The 16,606-nt window shown below is 38.2% G+C and overlaps 1 protein-coding gene across 2 annotated transcripts in view; it reads left to right on the forward strand.

Annotated features, from left to right (window-relative positions):
- Positions 1-16,606, forward strand: part of lamc3 (laminin, gamma 3) — a 169,843-nt gene that overhangs the window by 128,965 nt on the left and 24,272 nt on the right. For both annotated transcript variants that reach the window (XM_017460411.2, XM_017460410.2), the window contains 5 exons: positions 9,655-9,843; positions 10,237-10,488; positions 10,774-10,927; positions 11,984-12,126; positions 12,661-12,839. In XM_017460411.2, coding sequence (XP_017315900.1) covers positions 9,655-9,843; positions 10,237-10,488; positions 10,774-10,927; positions 11,984-12,126; positions 12,661-12,839 — 917 coding nt within the window. The remainder of the gene's footprint in view (positions 1-9,654; positions 9,844-10,236; positions 10,489-10,773; positions 10,928-11,983; positions 12,127-12,660; positions 12,840-16,606) is intronic.

Genomic DNA, 16,606 nt, shown 5'->3' on the forward strand with positions numbered 1-16,606 from the left:
TTAGGCCTAATTGACTATTAATTGGCTAATACAGTAGCTAAGAAATTCATTCAGCTGAGGCTAATTGAAAATAACAGAGGGGTGGTGTTTCTGCCTGAGCACAGCACTATCTTGGTTTCATAATTGTGATTTATTAAAAGTTTTCGAGATTGTGTCACTGCCAGTGACACAACAGATTGAAAAATTTTAATGTTTGTTGTGGGGAAACAAAAACAGGATGCTGCTCATCCAGAAACGGAGGGCTAATGAAGTCAAGCATATGTCCTTCAGATGCATGTACATTTTGCACATGCATGCAAGTGATTGTGCCTCTCTTTGTGTGTATTTTTCTAACCGAAGTGTTAATTTAAGGCTTGCCATCCGTTAAATTAGAGTATGCAGGAAGGAGTGTGAGGGGTGATTGGGGTGAAGAATGATGCAAGAAAGGAGTTGTTGATATAGAAGGCAAAGAGAAAAACGGAGACTGTTTCTTATGTGAATGCCTTCATTAACAGCAGTGTACAAACATGCATTTATCTTTTAAACAAATAGGTTGCATCATGCTCTTTCCCTCATGCTCTCTAGTCTCCTCTTTCCCCCTCTTCTCCAAGTGCACAAAATAATTCGATTAGACTCAGTGAACATGAATTAAGCAATGAATTATAAAAAGTTGTACCATATACATAGACGCTATATATCCAAACAGCCATCTGTCTTTTTTTAGGTTATAAATCTTTCATGCAATGTTCCATGTAAATAATCCTATCACTTTTTTCATCACTGGATGTAATTCCACCAGAAGCTATAGTGTTTTACCCTCATGACCACCAAATATTGATGTCCTATAATAACCTGGAGGCCAGCCTTGGTATAAAATAGATTTTTTTCTCTCCTTAGTAACATCCATATTGTGGATTCATATTGCTAGTGCTTACAACCGTACATATTTATGTTCACTATTTATTGAAACACTTTCCTTTCTGAAGGACATTTTGAAGGGCAGCATTTGCAAGTAATGCAAGATTTAAATGTATGGAATGGAGAAGAAGGAAATGAAACAAGAAAATGAAGGCCTTCACACCTCAGTCATAGAATGTCTGCATTTTTATTTCTAAGGTTAGATCTAAGGGCAAAGCACACAGATTCAGAACTATCTGTAATTTGGTGTGCAGTACAATTGTTCATTCCTGAATTTTCTAACTTCCTGCTTTAAAATAGACATTACCCATTCGGGAAAAAAATGAGACCATAACCTATTGCAAATTGCATGGGATTTCTCATTTCTCATAGACATGACATGCAGAATTTAAAAAAATAAATAAATAAAAAAATAAAATAAAATAAAAAAAACTTAAAATCAACAAACATTTAAATAATAATGAAATTTACAACAAAATGAAAAATAAAATATGAAATATTTTACACTACTGTTCAATAACTCATAAATAACTATACATGGACTAAACAGGAATGAATGACTAGTGATTTATTAACTACCACTACTGGGTAATTACCCAGAAGCTGGTGGATGCCAGACTGAGTAAAAACTGAAGTTTTGATCAAATCAGGTGATAGGATGAAAGAATAATTGTGGTAATACAGAGTTAATAGGAAGCAGGTGCGCATATAAATGCAGCAACCCAATGAGGGACAAAGGCAGAGACAGGACCAGGAAGCAAATAAAAATAAATGTAATGAATCCAAATGGAAATGAGATCAGCAATGGGACATGCTGGATTGGTTGCTGGGGGGGGGGGGGGGGGGGGGGGGGTTTCATGAGTGTTTGGTAGTTCATTATGAGCTAAGCAATAACTATAGTACCAAGTCTTATATACTGTATCTCCTGGAGAACTACCAGTTTACTGGCAATTAAATATATGCTCAGAGGAGGCAGAGGTCAACACACCCCATATCCACTAGTACCCCTTCTAATTTTTTTTTTGAGCTTTTATATGAATCAGAATGATTTATAGACTTTTTATAGTTACGTAAGGTAATAATCAAGATGATCAATCAGAAGAACTTTGTTGATTTGTGGTGACCCCTCTATTCAAAGGGATAAATGGCAGTAAATACCCCCCAGAGCATAACAGAGCCACTGTCATCCAGGTGTATGCCTGTGTATTTGGGGAGAAAACAAGAATGAAGTCCTTCATTCAAACTCCCCTTTTTGGAGAACAATATACAGCCTTCACCTGCCCATTTTCTATAAAAAAAAAAAAAAAAAAAAAAAAAAAAAAAAAAACCCTAGTGATTTTTTCCTTTTCTCCCTTTTCTAAAAGAGCTACAAACAATAAGGAGCCATTCTGAGGTGCTGACATTTAGTCATGCAAAATATGGTGAATAATTCAGCAGGGTGAGACATTCAAATGTCAGGAAGGGGCCAAGTGGAAGAGGGGAATAACTAAAAAAAAACAGAAAATGAAGTCAGGAACTAAATAAGGATGGACACCCACTGAGCTCTAGATGCTGATATGGTAATCTCAGGCCCCCTTTGGACGAAACATCCTGTTTCATGCAGTGTTAATGAATATTTGGAGTTCTAGTTTGGCTACAAAATATTCAATATTCTTTGGGGTGCACAGTGATGCCTTGATATAAATTCAATAGAACTGCATAGATAAAATGCTATTTGACATTTGGTTTCTGAATGTTCAGAAAAAAGGACCTAAAGTTACAGAGAGTATGAAAGGGCAAGAACTTTCCATAAAATAATTCTATTGCGATAAACACTACACAGTGGTTGTGTATTTTATATATATATATATATATATATATATATATATATATATATATATATATATATATATATACACACACATATACATATGCATATATATATACATACATATATATAATCGTTATGGAAAAAGTGTTAATTGTAAAATTGTTAGTGACTGTGACTAGTGGTGAGGAATAATTTGTAAGGTGAGTCTTGCTTTATCGAAGCCAGTTCAGTGGAATTGGAATGAAATCTTTAAATGTAATTTTCTTCTTTTTCACTTTTGGATTTAACCAGACATTCAGATGTTAGAACATATTTCAGTTCACCAAACCCTGTAGTTTTCAGAACTACGTATGCATAACAGACAATGCATATAAACTATGTATATGCATATAGATTACGTGTATGCACCGTATGCATATAGACTATGTATATACTGTATATGTTTGACCATGTGAAGGGTGTTTGCAGACTGCCCCACGTTTTCTTCATTCTTGTTACAACAACGGAAGGAAAGAAAGCAAATAATGGAAACAGGAACCCATAGTGCACAGATGTTGTGTGTGTGTGTGTGTGTGTGTGTGTGTGTGTGTGTAGCATCTGCCCCATAAGGGGACAGCACATATGGCTTGTATTACTAGTGACTAAGTCCAAAATAAATAAATAAATCACATGGCAGCCAGCTTCATTCTTACATTCAATGAAACACAGCTCTCTCCCTCTGTGTACTTTCTGTAAATGGTACACTGGCTATTCTTTCTACCTTTCTTTGTCCATTTGTATTTTGTACTCTATTTATCTCCATTCCTCTCCTCTTTATTGATGACTCACATGCAGTATCTCCTAATTCATCTTCTTTAAAAAAGGAGGGGGAAAAAAAGCAAAAGTACATTTTCTCTCTCCATCTGCCTCTCTTGTACTCACTCACTCACTCTCTCTCTCTCTTCTCTTACTCAGTCTCTTTCAGTACAGGAGAGCAACAGTACTTCCAGGAATATTTAACTAAGCAGTTTAAATATTTAGTTAATATGTGATGCACATAATTAAACCTATTACTTTGTGCTGACATGCCTTGTCTTAGTATTCACAGACGTCCTAATCCAGAGAGATTTACAGAAGTGCTTTATAATTGCCATCAAAAACTAATTAGTACAAATAAGTCAGGGTCTAAGAATCTTATCAAGCTAAAACCTTGTTAGAGAGGGTTTAGTTTAAAAAAAAAAAAAAAAGAAGAAGTGCTCTTTTAAGGGCTTGTTGAAGAAGTAGATCTTTAGTCTTTGTTTGAAGACAGTCAGTGACTCAGCTGTTCAAAAGTTCATTTCACCACCCAGGTACCAGGACAGATAGGATTCTAGATGCATGTCTTCCTGGTACCTTAAGGAATGGGTCAAGGGAATGTGGTGCACAGCAGGGTTTGATGAGTGCCTTCTGGTAAGTGGGGGTTGTTCCATTTTTGTCTTTGTAGGTAAGTATATGTGTATAGGATGCCAGTTGTTTGATACAGAACATGTCATATGTTTGTATTCTGGATCTGGAAGACTTGCTGCAGAGAGTTGAGGTATTCCAGTACTGAAATGATTGAACAGGCAACTGTGACCACTATGGAGAGAAATGGCCAGATCTTCCTGATTCTGTAATGAGAAACCTTATCTAGGTTAGCAGTGTAAGGAGAAAAAGATAGCTGGTTGTCCGGAACTACTGTAAGGTTGCGTGTGTTGCCGGGTGGTGAATTGTAAAAAAGTGGTAAAAACTGTTGAATAGAGCTATAAAACACTCTCCTTTGGTTTTTTACCCTGATTTTCTCGCCAGTTTAGTCTTGGCCTATTCCCAACCACTTAGGTCTCCCACTTAGGTCACATTAGGTCTCCCATATCATATGACAGCACCAGGAGGGAGAAGGCCAACTCGTGCTTCCTCCAAATCATGTAAAGTCAGCCAACCTCATCTTTTCAAACTCTTGCTTATGCTGCGTCAGGGGCGTTGTAACACATTCCGACGATTCTCCCCCTTCTCCTCTGAAAGAGTCTAAACAGCAAAAATTAGGATAATGATTTATATCAAATAAGAGATTGACATATTTCCTAAAATCAGCTTAAACTGATTGCAGACACTGTATGTAAAGGTTAATTTGCATTACTATACTATGTAAAAAGTAAGATGCCAGTTAAGGTAATGTTCAGTGTCAGTAAATAACAGTAACCTTTAAATTAATACACCATTATCTGCAGTCTGTTGAGAATGAATCAATGATTTTAATTGATTTTATCCGGCATGCTGCTGCTTGTTCCAGCTTTGAAGAAGAGTTTTTTTTGTCTGTACACTTTGTGCTGACTTTTGGGGCTTCCTTTGTTTTATTAATGTACTGCTCTGTGTGTTGTTTGGTTTTGTTCAGTTTGCACACACTCATATGTGAAAACAACTTCCCAAAAGCCCGAAAATACCTCTTAAATCTAATTTAGCAGAACAAATAAACTGAAATAGTGGGAGCTGCAGGAAAACGGGAAGTGAGCTGTGTCCCCGAGCTCAGATCTCTATTTAAAGACCACAATCTTCCTGTGGAACAGCTATTTTTCATTAAAGGCAGTCTCTCACACACACTCTGACTTTCTTGTACTCAGACTGAGATCTGTCAGGTATGGTCAAGAGGCTTCGAACGTTCTAGAGATGCTGTGTGCGTGTTTTCATTTCTTCAGTGTTGTCACATTAAAAGATATAATCAAATATTTACAAAAATGTGAGGGGTGTACTCACTTTTGTGAGATACTGTATGTGCATGCATATATATATATATATATATATATATATATATATATATATATATATATATATATATATATATATATATGACCATATTTATGACCATTCTCAAATCAGGACTAGTAGCAGACCGTGACTGTGGCCACCCGGTTCCCCTGGCTGTCTGCGGGGGTTGGTGGGCTGCCATACTCGCCTTCTGGGTCTCCCTCACACTAGTGCTGGCCCGGGCTCCACTCGTGGATGCCGGGTGAGCTCAAGACAACAGGGAAGGAACTGGCTTTTTTTTAATGCCGCCATATATCGAGCTCACTCAGCAGGTCTGCTTGGTAGGCATGCAACACTATCATTGTCTGCAGTGAACCACAAGCAAGACTACTACTGCATAGGCTTGCCCACCAATGCCACAGTGGCCTTAGACGGTGGTTTGGATGGCAAAGCTGGCCCCACCTAATTACCTGCCATTGATGGAGAGAGGTAACTCGCAAACGCTTCCTCAACCTTCAGCATAGCTAAATAGCCATGTTGTTCATTCCCCACAATGGCCGAATAATCCAACATTGAGGGGTTACAAATATGGCTTATGCATGGTTTTCCCCCAGAAGCCTGATATTTTGTCATGCACTTCTGGAAGAAAGGGGAGTTTCTGCAGTGTGAGGGATTTACTTTCACTTGGGAGAAAAAGGCTCATCCAGCCTTAGTAATCACTTCAAGCAGCTCTTTATATGCTGCTCTCAGTTTTTAGCACATCCTTCTGGGTCTTCGGAGTCAGAGAGGAATTATTACTGTGTGTGTGTTTTTTTTCCAATTTTTTTTTTCTCCCCTTTTTGGCTTTCCATACCGGAAGATCGAGTCGCGACGCGAGCGCCAAAATCCAGCGGAGAACCGAAGCCGGAAGAAGCGAGAGATCTTCCGGATCCATAAGTGATCCCCCGAACCTGAGACAGCTAGCTGCCTCGGCAGCGGCCAGCCCAGATCCGCAAGGCTCCGAAACCCAACTCGCTTCGGCTTCCGATAAGAGCGCGAGTCGCGAGCCGAGCTGCTTAATGTAGGCATTACCATGCGCAGCCTCCCGAGGCTGCCATCGTATACCACACTCCTAAACACTTCACCTAGAAAGTGTGCGTTATTCCCCGTGATGAAACGGGAGCAAGCCGTAACACACTTCCTGAATTCTTCCTCGCTCATTACTTCCCTCTCTTTTCTTTTCTTCTAAAAAAAAAAGGGGATAGGAATGTTTAGAGATTTTGAGAAAATATCTAGTAGAAATTAAGCGTTTTTTGTCACACAAACAACTGACATGCAGTCTCGCTGAAGATAATAAGGCTAGAGGCGTGGTTCACAGGTGCTATATATATATATATATATATATATATATATATATATATATATATATATATCATATCATGCGACGCACTTAATTGTCACGTCACCTGATCATGGCAGGCCTATAAGTAGAGGCATGATTTTACACAAGCGTAAAAATACTGTTATGCTAAATGCAACGTCAAAGTTTCCTTATAAAGGGAACGTTCATTCATTAATAAGTTAAAAATTATGATCATTTGGCTGTGGTATAAGAGAACACACTTCAGGTATGTTGCTATTTGAAAATAAATCAACTTCGAGGTGGTAACAGTTACTCCTATAGTACAAGCCTCAGTAGGATTTTTTTTTTCTCTTTTACTGTAATTTCAGGGTCTGGTTGATTTCTGGATAACAAAGGCAGAAGCAGAGTTAATAACAGTCTTAAGGCCATTTGCTATGCGTCATTATACTCTAAATAATATTAACAAATAACTAACGATCACAGCCACATCCAAAGAATAAAATGATAGTCACCTTTGGCATTCTTATTGCTACAACCTAATATTTCATCAAGCTATTTTTTAAAATTCTTTTTTTTGTTGGGTTGCTTGTTTGTTTGCTTTTTTTAAGCCATATATTTAATAAGGGATTCACGGCTACCTCAGCATTGTCTTCTTCTTATTTATTTACTTTTAGGATTTGGTATATATGCCTACATGAAGTTTTAATGGTATATCTATGTATTTTCTGTTCACTAACACATTAATGTGAAACTGGGACAAACATGAGTGCGCCTGCTCATTCATGCAATAATCCAATGAGCCAATCAGATGGCAGCAGTAACACAATGCATAAAATCTTGCAGATACAGGTCAAGATCTTCAATTAATGTTCATATCAAACATCAGAATGTGGGAAATGTGATCACCGTGACTTTGACCGCATCATGGTTGTTGCTGCCAGATGGACTAGTTTGAGTTTCAGAAATTGCTGATCTCCTGGGATTTTCATGCACAGCAGTTCTGTCGGCAGAAACACATTGAGAGGTCAGATAAGAATGACCAGACTGCTTCAAGCTGACAGGAAGGCTTTGGCAACTCAAATAATCACCCTTTGCAACCATGGACGCCGCAGAATGCACAAAACGTCAAACCTTGAGGCATATGGGCTACAACAGCAGACAACCACATGGGGTTCCACTCCTATCAGCCAAGAACAGGAATCTGAGACTACAGTGGGCACAGACTCAATTAATTTGGGCAGCTGAAGATTGAAAAAATACCAAACAATGTTTTTCCAACAGCTGGATAATTACACATGATTGAGTAGTTGTATGGATGTTTCTAATAATGTGGATAAGTGTACATACCTTGAATATCCTTTACTTTCAAGATATTTTATTTGTGTGGCGCATTACAGAAAATGGGTAGTAGATTTAGATCCCCAATGAGCAAACCAGAGGCAACAGAGGCAAAAAAAAAAATCTCCCTGAGATGACATGAACATGAAACCTTGCGAGAAAGCTGAATCTTCTGGGTGACACCAGATGGTCGAATTATAATTCATTACTCTACTACAACTGAAGTCATACAGTACTAAGTGTGTTGAAGGGATGTTTGACATGATCATGTTTTGAATAAGTGTCCTGGGATGAGATTTCTGCTGATGTTTCCATCTTTATGGACCTTTATACACAGGAAATCGATAATCGGACTCATTCAGGATTTATATACTGTCTATGTTGACTGATCAAATACGGATTCCTGAATCATTTTCTGTCTCTCTCCCTTCTTTTTTAAAAATTTGTTCATTTGGAAAATGCCTTTCCCCCCAAAGTGACTCAAGTTAGGTTGAATGCAATCCAATCATATAGCTGAACTGTTGGGGGTTAAGGGTCTCGCTCAAAGGCCAAATAGCAGCTCTATAACAGTCCTGGGATTTAAACTCATAACCACTGAACTACCATCAAAGCGTCTTGTCTCTCTTTAGTTGCTTAACAAAGTCACTAGAGACTTCATTCATTCATGCATCCGCAGTTAAGAACTTTACGCAATGCTTTCAGAGCATTGGATTTGTGACTTAAAATCAATTTTAGTGCCCTGTCCATAAGGAGCGAGGCAAACAAGTTTATTAAATGAATGATGTTTGAGATTTCTTTTCCTTAAAGCACTTTTTGATATTGGAATCAGGCATGGGACACAGTTGGCCCCAGGGGTTTGTGTGATGTCTTTTTTATCTGTATGTTTTTTTCTCTTGCATTTTTTAGATTCGTCTTTTCTTCAAAATGTGTCTCTAAAGCAGTTACAGTCAGGCTAGATTTAGATTCTGAATTGGCCACACATGGGCTTGCTTCTCTCCTTCTCTCTCTCTCTCACGCTCATTCGTTCTCTGTCTCTCCTTTCTCCCCCTCCCCCACCACTTTCTTCTTTCACTTCTTTTTGGATGGTAATGATACATTGCCCTCTACTGTTGAAAAAAAGTGGTACACATTCTGCCCTGAATCTGTCATCAGAGAGTGCCAATAAAGCATTTCCTTGTCAGTGATGTGTGCCGTGCTGGTGTGTGTGTTTTCTTGTAAAGGTATCAGACAGTGTGCAAGGATGCGGTCAGAACCCAAATGGATGCCACATGCTCACCCAGTGGCACGTTTCTCAGCTGCCCCGACACACTCCAGTTTGTCTGTTCTCAGAGAAACTCATATTGAATTCATGAGGCTTGGGCTCTCCTGTAAAGTGTGTTTGTGTCAGGTGTTTGTGCCAGCTCTTCTCACTGTATGTGTGTGTAAGAAGCCAGTGTCACCCTGGGCATGAAAGGGTGGCTGTGCCGATCAAGTGTGTGTGACATTTTGATCCATACGTTAAAATGGGTGTGCACGTGTGTTGATCCAGGTGTCTGTGACTGCACACACTTCACAAATGGTCCCTCTTGTGAGCGGTGTCAGGATGGTTACTATGGGAATGCACTGAATGGCAGCCCAGGAGACTGTGTGCCCTGTCCCTGCCCAAACCGTACCACTTGTGCACAGGTGCCAGAGACAGGGGAGGTGGTCTGTACCAATTGCCCAGCAGGACAGAGGGGTGAGTCACAGTTTACTCCATTTTTGCAATATTCAGAGCAAAGAATGTTCTCCTGGCATTTCACCAAAAATAACAAAAAGGCAAAATGATCCTTTTTTTTAAAGCTTTACTAAAAGAGCCAGAATATTGAAGTGAAACTTGACTTAGTCAAATCTTTTTGATTTGACTCAATTTAAACATGAAAATAATTTTAGCACTAAGGAGCACTTTTATGTAAAGTTTTATATAAAATTCTGGATTGATATATAGATATGGAAAACAGCTGAGTTACTACCTGTCACATGACCTGTGTCATGCATGCCATCCAAAGCCACAGGATTTTGAGTTACCTTGTATAAATATACTTTATATTACTAATAAAGATACCTATAATTAGTTATACTTGTTTTACAGGCATCAGATGCGAGTTATGTGAGGACGGATTCTATGGCGACCCACTTGGCTGGCATGGCGAGGTGCGGGTGTGTGTAAGGTGTGAGTGTAACGAGAACACAGACCCCAATGCTGTAGGTGTGTGCGATCACGTGACCGGACACTGCCTCAAATGTTTAGGACACACAGACGGGGACCGATGTGAAAAATGCCAAAGCGGTTACTATGGAAATGCTCTGGATAGGAGCCTGAGGCCTTCCCAAAAGTGTCTGCGTGAGTGAATATATTTCTTTTGAAAAGAATTTCATTATTATATCAAATCACAAGCTGCTGTGGTATAAGAGGAATATAACACTTTTATGAGATTATTGAAAATAATTATCCCCTTCACTTCAGGTCACATCATATCACCCTATTGTTTATTATTTTCCTTTACCAACTAAATACTAGTTGTGTTTTATTCCTTATTTAAATAATGGCTTAAATATTTGTTTTTGTTAAAAGGTTTTAGAGTTTTGGGCCATACTGAACTAGTAATGTGCGATCTGTAATTTTCAGCCTGTGTCTGTAACCCCGCTGGCACTTTGGGGTCAGTGAATGAGTGTGATCCTCGCACAGGAAGATGTCTGTGCCTGAGGCATGTGACAGGAAGAGACTGTGGACAGTGTGAGCTCGGCTACTTCAACCTGCGGCCAGGGCTGGGTTGTGACAGGTGGGTTGTGGTTACACGCTTGCCTTTATTCATCCATCGATCCATCAATCTAGCACAGGGGTTCCAATACTTTTTAGATGGTCATTAGACGCCACATCAGAGCCAAACATCCCTGTCCATCAAAATGTAAAATGTTTTTTTGTGATTACATGCACAAAGATGTTAAACTGATAAGCTCAGTCTCTCTTAAACTTTCCACCATAGTTGTGACCACTGTCATGAGCTGCATCTCGAATCAAAACCTGTCAAAGTGACACGAGATTTTTTAAATAATTCAAAGACTAACTGTAATAGGACTGATTAGTATTAGTTGCATGAATTGCATGAACTGATTAGTATTAGTTCTCAGTAACGGGCCAGATTAGTGTATATGTGATTTTAGACAAAATGATAGTTTATTTAGGTAAATGGACAGGCAGTTATTAATTTTGTAAAATAAATGGATGAAACAAAAAAAAAGATTCTCTCATGACCCCATTTGTAAATCAAGCAACCCCAAGTGTGGTTGTGACCCCTAGTTTGGGAATCCTCTGATCTAGCAACTAAATATGAAGGCTGCGTCCAAATATCCCTATTATCCTACTATACAGTATGTCTGAATTCTCAGTATTCATAAAACAGTACGCGAAAAATACCCAGTTGACCTACTGCTTCTGCCGAGATTCTGCAGTAGGGAACCAATGATACTACCCAATGATACTACAGTAAGGTAATGGGACTAGCAGTAGATACTGTCACAGTACGAATTTTCGGATGCAACCATTGTCTTTTTTTCTTTCTTCAACATATCAAACCTCAGTTTATAGATTTTTGTTCTATGTTCCGCAATGAAACTTGCTGTGCGTATGATACTCTCTTTTGTTTAAGCATGTATACTTCATGCCCTTGCTACAAATAGAGAAGACATTCTGTAAAAAGACTGATGATACATGTGTGATGCTCTGTTTTAGATTTGTTTTTAATAATGTAGATTAAGGAATGTAAATGTTAACAAAGGCATACAATTTTTTATCAAGATAAGGAAGATCTGATTGGCTTTTTTTTTCTCCTCTACAGCTGTAACTGCAATCCCATTGGCTCCTCATCCCCATTGTGTAACCCAATCACAGGCCAGTGTATGTGTCGGACCGGTATCGAGGGCAAAATGTGCGATGCCTGTCAAATGGGATTTTTTGCCTTTTCCTCCAGAGGCTGCAGAGGTACATAATCATATAATCTTTAATGTTCAACTAATGTTTAAAAAAAAGATCAAAGTTGACTTAATTTTGTAGTACTATAGGTAATCAATTATTTGACGCTGTGTTAAGAACATCAGTTATTCAATACTGTGATATTCTGAGAATGGAAATCAACCCTTTTTATTGTCATATGCAGATGCCTAATCCATGATTTGGAGCATCATGGTATTGCATAATGCAAATAATGAATGTCATACAAATAAAAAGTTAAGACCCACCTCCATCCCTGCACTTTTACCATAACATTAACAAAATACAGTACAGCATTTCAGTAGTTGGCCTGTAGGAATTCTCATTAATTTGGTATCATGATACCACGTTGGAGATATATGCTCAAAATATTTGGCTTCACTGAGCCTTACTATACTGCAACATATAAAATAAAGTGTGTGAATTTGCAAAGCATGTGAGACACAAACCTGTTACAATGCAAAAAATATCTCAGAACATTCAATGTGCATCTTTCTTTGGCTTCTCTGTCTTCAAAAACTGTAGCCTGTAACTGTGACCCAATGGGATCAAAGTCCATGCAGTGCCACACCAACGGGACCTGTCTGTGTCGCCAAGGTTTTGTGGGTTACAAGTGTGACAAGTGTGAGCTGAACCACTACCAAAACCCCTTGACCCACCAGTGTGATGAGTGCCCTGTGTGCTACAGTCTCATCAGAGATCAGGTGTGTATGTGTGTATTTCTGATCTTATACCAAATCCAAATAGCCACTACCAAGAACTAATGTTTGTGAAAGATGTATACAATTTTGTCCAAAATAAGATAAGAATCCTGTAAAAAGGAAGAATCAGAGAGAATTCGAATCCATGTTAACAGGATTTTCCAATAAATCAAGGTGGTTAGACAGGCACTAGTCAGTACACAGGCAGACAACCAAAGATATCAAGGTACACACCTTGTGTAACAGAATACATAATATAGAAAATGTAATTGAAATATCAAGGGAGTCAGGAATAATAAATCTCAGAACTTACTCAACACTGTGTAATTGGCAAGACTTCGCAACTATACGGAGGAATATATGAAACAGGATTTAAACTGGATGTATATAAGGTTACGGGCCTAGTATTCAGGAAACTGAGTCCTCTGCTGGCAGAGTGGGGTAACTTTTGCAGCTTCTGTGACAAATATCACTGTAGTCTTGATTTAATAACACATGCAACATGTAAATAGGGGAAATAAATCCAAGTTGTTTTACTCACAGGCTGTATGTAGGACTTTGTCTTTCAAAATTATTAAAATAGCCTTGTCTTTAGAGCATAGAGTCAGCCATGATATGGTGGCCATGGAGCAGAGAGGGTTAAGGGCCTTGCTCAAGGGCCCAACAGTGGCAGCTTGGTGGTGCTGCGGCTTGAACCCCCAAACTTCTGGTCAATAACCTAGAGCCTTAACCGTTGAGCAACCTTTACATTTTGTGCATATGCATTAATTAATATTATATTTTTGGCATTGCTACCTAAATATGCAAAATACAAGGAAGTGTTTATGACAGAAGATTTAACAATATTTATTATTAGGTCACTTTAAGTGAAGCTTTTTTTGGAAGCTACTGTACTCTTGTACGCTAGTACAACTGAAAGGCAGATATTATGTTTGCCAGAAACACACCAGTTGAGGACAAAATTACACCATTTACTAAGGTTTAATAATGAGAATGTTTGTCAAAATTATGCTGCAGTATCTCAGAAGGTTAGCTTAAAATTCTTAATATTCCTGTACGTTTGAGCAACTTTAATCAGCATTCTAGTTGCAGGGTGCGGTACATTTGGTTTCCTTTTAAAGAGTGTGATTGCTGCAGTTGTTTGAGCATGGCAAATAAGCTTTTAATGCTGTTGCACAATACAACAAGGTAGCAGTTTTAAGAAGTGACTTGTCTCTAACTTGTCTATAACCCCATGTGAAGTGACTTATCTGTAGCAGATTACTCTTGGCGCAAGTTACTGAAAGATTCCAGAAATTCGTGGATGTGGCTCGCCATCTTAATTTTTTTCCTTCAGCACTCCTGTCCATGAAGGGAAAAAAACCTGCCATGCAGGAAAATTAACAAATATCCCCATATGAAAACTATTTACATTGCCCAACATGCTCAATTTGCAAATAAACAGACTGTAGTTACAATATAGACATATATATAGACATACATATAGACTCTACATACAATATAGACATATAATTGAAATTACACTGAAATTCTAAGTTGTTTATATGCACATAGTATGAAATTATTTAACTCCATTTAGCATTATCACAGTACAAACGACAGCCAATTAGAAGGAATCCAGTCATGTTACACTTTGTTTAAAAGTTCCAAACTTTCAAAAGTTTAGCGTAGCAACTTTCATTTATCCAGCTTATATAAATCATATTCTCCTTTCAGTGATATTTTGTTACTGCATCCAAACGTTATTTTTCTCTCTCTCTCTCTCTCTCTCTCTCTCTCTCTCTCTTCACTGCTGTGTGTATGTGATGAAGGGTGTGACTAAACTTATGCTGCATTCACTAATTGTCAATTGACAGTATCTGTTTGTTTATTTATTTATTTGCATTAAAAGTGAAGTAAGTAACATGTTTGGTAATTTGCTTAATACCACAGTATGGTTGAATTCTCAAATGTGATTGGTCAGAAGGTGTGTGTTATTCTTGTTATGTTTGTTTATGTCAACAGCTGTTGAAGTGATGACGTTTTATGTTATGAGACTTTTATGGAAGAATTTCTGGGTATCAGTACTTTGCTTCACAGTGCTTTGGACATTTACTCAGCATAGAAAAGTCTTCAGGACCGAGGAGTTCACACTTTCTGGTTTCTCTGAAAAATTATAAGCTTTTGCATCCAAATTTCATTTTTATTTATTTTCATTTCTCTCTCTCTCTCTCTCTCTCTCTCTCTCTCTCTCTCTCTATTTCTTTCTTTGTGGCTGTGTGTACATCACAAAGGGTATGGCTAAACTAATACAACATTCACTATCCTAACTGCCAGCTCTTAAAATGACAGTTTGGTTAGGTTTGTTTTGCTTTGTTTGTTATTGTCATTAAAAGTGAAGTATGTAAACTGGGTTACTAAAGTTTTTTGTTACGCGACATTTATGGAAGAAATCCCAGGTATCACATTTTGTAAGTCACAGTGCTTTGGAAGGTTTCGAAAGTGCTTTGAAAAGCCTCCAGGGCAATGGAGTTCACACTTTCTGGTTCCTCTGTAAAATGACAAGCTGAGGGTTCTTTTTAAGAGAGCAGGCGAGAGAAAGAAGGAGATGCTGGTGAAGGAACGAATGGTTATCGTTGCTATAATGGAAGTGATAACAGGAACTTGTCTTATGGAGATTTCAGAACATTAAATCTGACTATAAACCATTAAACAGCTTGATGTGTCACTCATTAATAAATTAAACACTGTAATTGTTGGCAAATCACTGTGGTATAAGTGGAATAACATACTTAAGACCATGCTGTTATACAAAAATAGTACAGTTCAGACCACTCGCAAAGTGCCTACTTTTCCCTGGGAATCTTGGATTCTTCATCTTTGGCCTAATCTCAAAACCAAAACGTAATCAATAATTTGGAATTATGTTTTTAAAGGGAAGTCGATGAAAATACATATCATAAATAAAAAGAAATTACTTGTGATATGTCTATAATTAAAATATACAAAATTCATATTCAAATCCTTTTGACAGCTTCCAAGCTTCATAGTTTACAGGATTTTTTTTTATGCTATTAGACTCAAACGTACTGTACATGAACCAGACCTATACCAGATGCTTCAACAATTTCTTTTACACTATTTCAAATAAACTCAACCATCCATTCAGTACTTTATCTCTGTCTCCTGCCTGTGAATAGCTTACCACCGCACTGTTCTGATGTCCTGTTATCTCACGCTGCCAAGAGTGCTTTCCAACCTAGCTCATTTTATTTCTAACAGTAGAAAATTACTTAGGCATGTAGCATTATTTCTCCATTTAGAGAGAATAAGCATGCCAAGGTAGTTTGTGTTTGCCAAACAGGAATGTAAAGCTAGTGAAACCAGCCCACACTTTACCCGGAACATTGAAAATGTCATAAATGTGATCATAAGGCTTCAGGCACCCTGTGTTGGGTTGGCAGCCCATCCAGGGTGACCGTCGTCTAGTGCCCTGAGTTCCCTGGGATAGGCTCCAGGCTCCCCCACGACCCTATATAGGACAAATGGTATGGAAAATGGATGGATGGCTGGATAATGCTTCAAGCATTTCTAGACACTTGAGAATGGAGGCACAAAAATTGAGGTCCTGGAGCACTTGTTTTGTGAAAGCAACCAGTCCAGGATAAGTGTTAAACAGAATAGTGTGTATAGCCTCGGATTCTTGTTCTTAGCTGATAGGAGTGGAACCAGATGCTGCTGTTGTAGCCCATCTGCCTCAAGGTTTGACATTTTGTGCATTCTGTGATGCT

This window comes from Ictalurus punctatus, chromosome 28 (genome assembly GCF_001660625.3).
Source record: "Ictalurus punctatus breed USDA103 chromosome 28, Coco_2.0, whole genome shotgun sequence".
Lineage (NCBI taxonomy): Eukaryota > Metazoa > Chordata > Actinopteri > Siluriformes > Ictaluridae > Ictalurus > Ictalurus punctatus.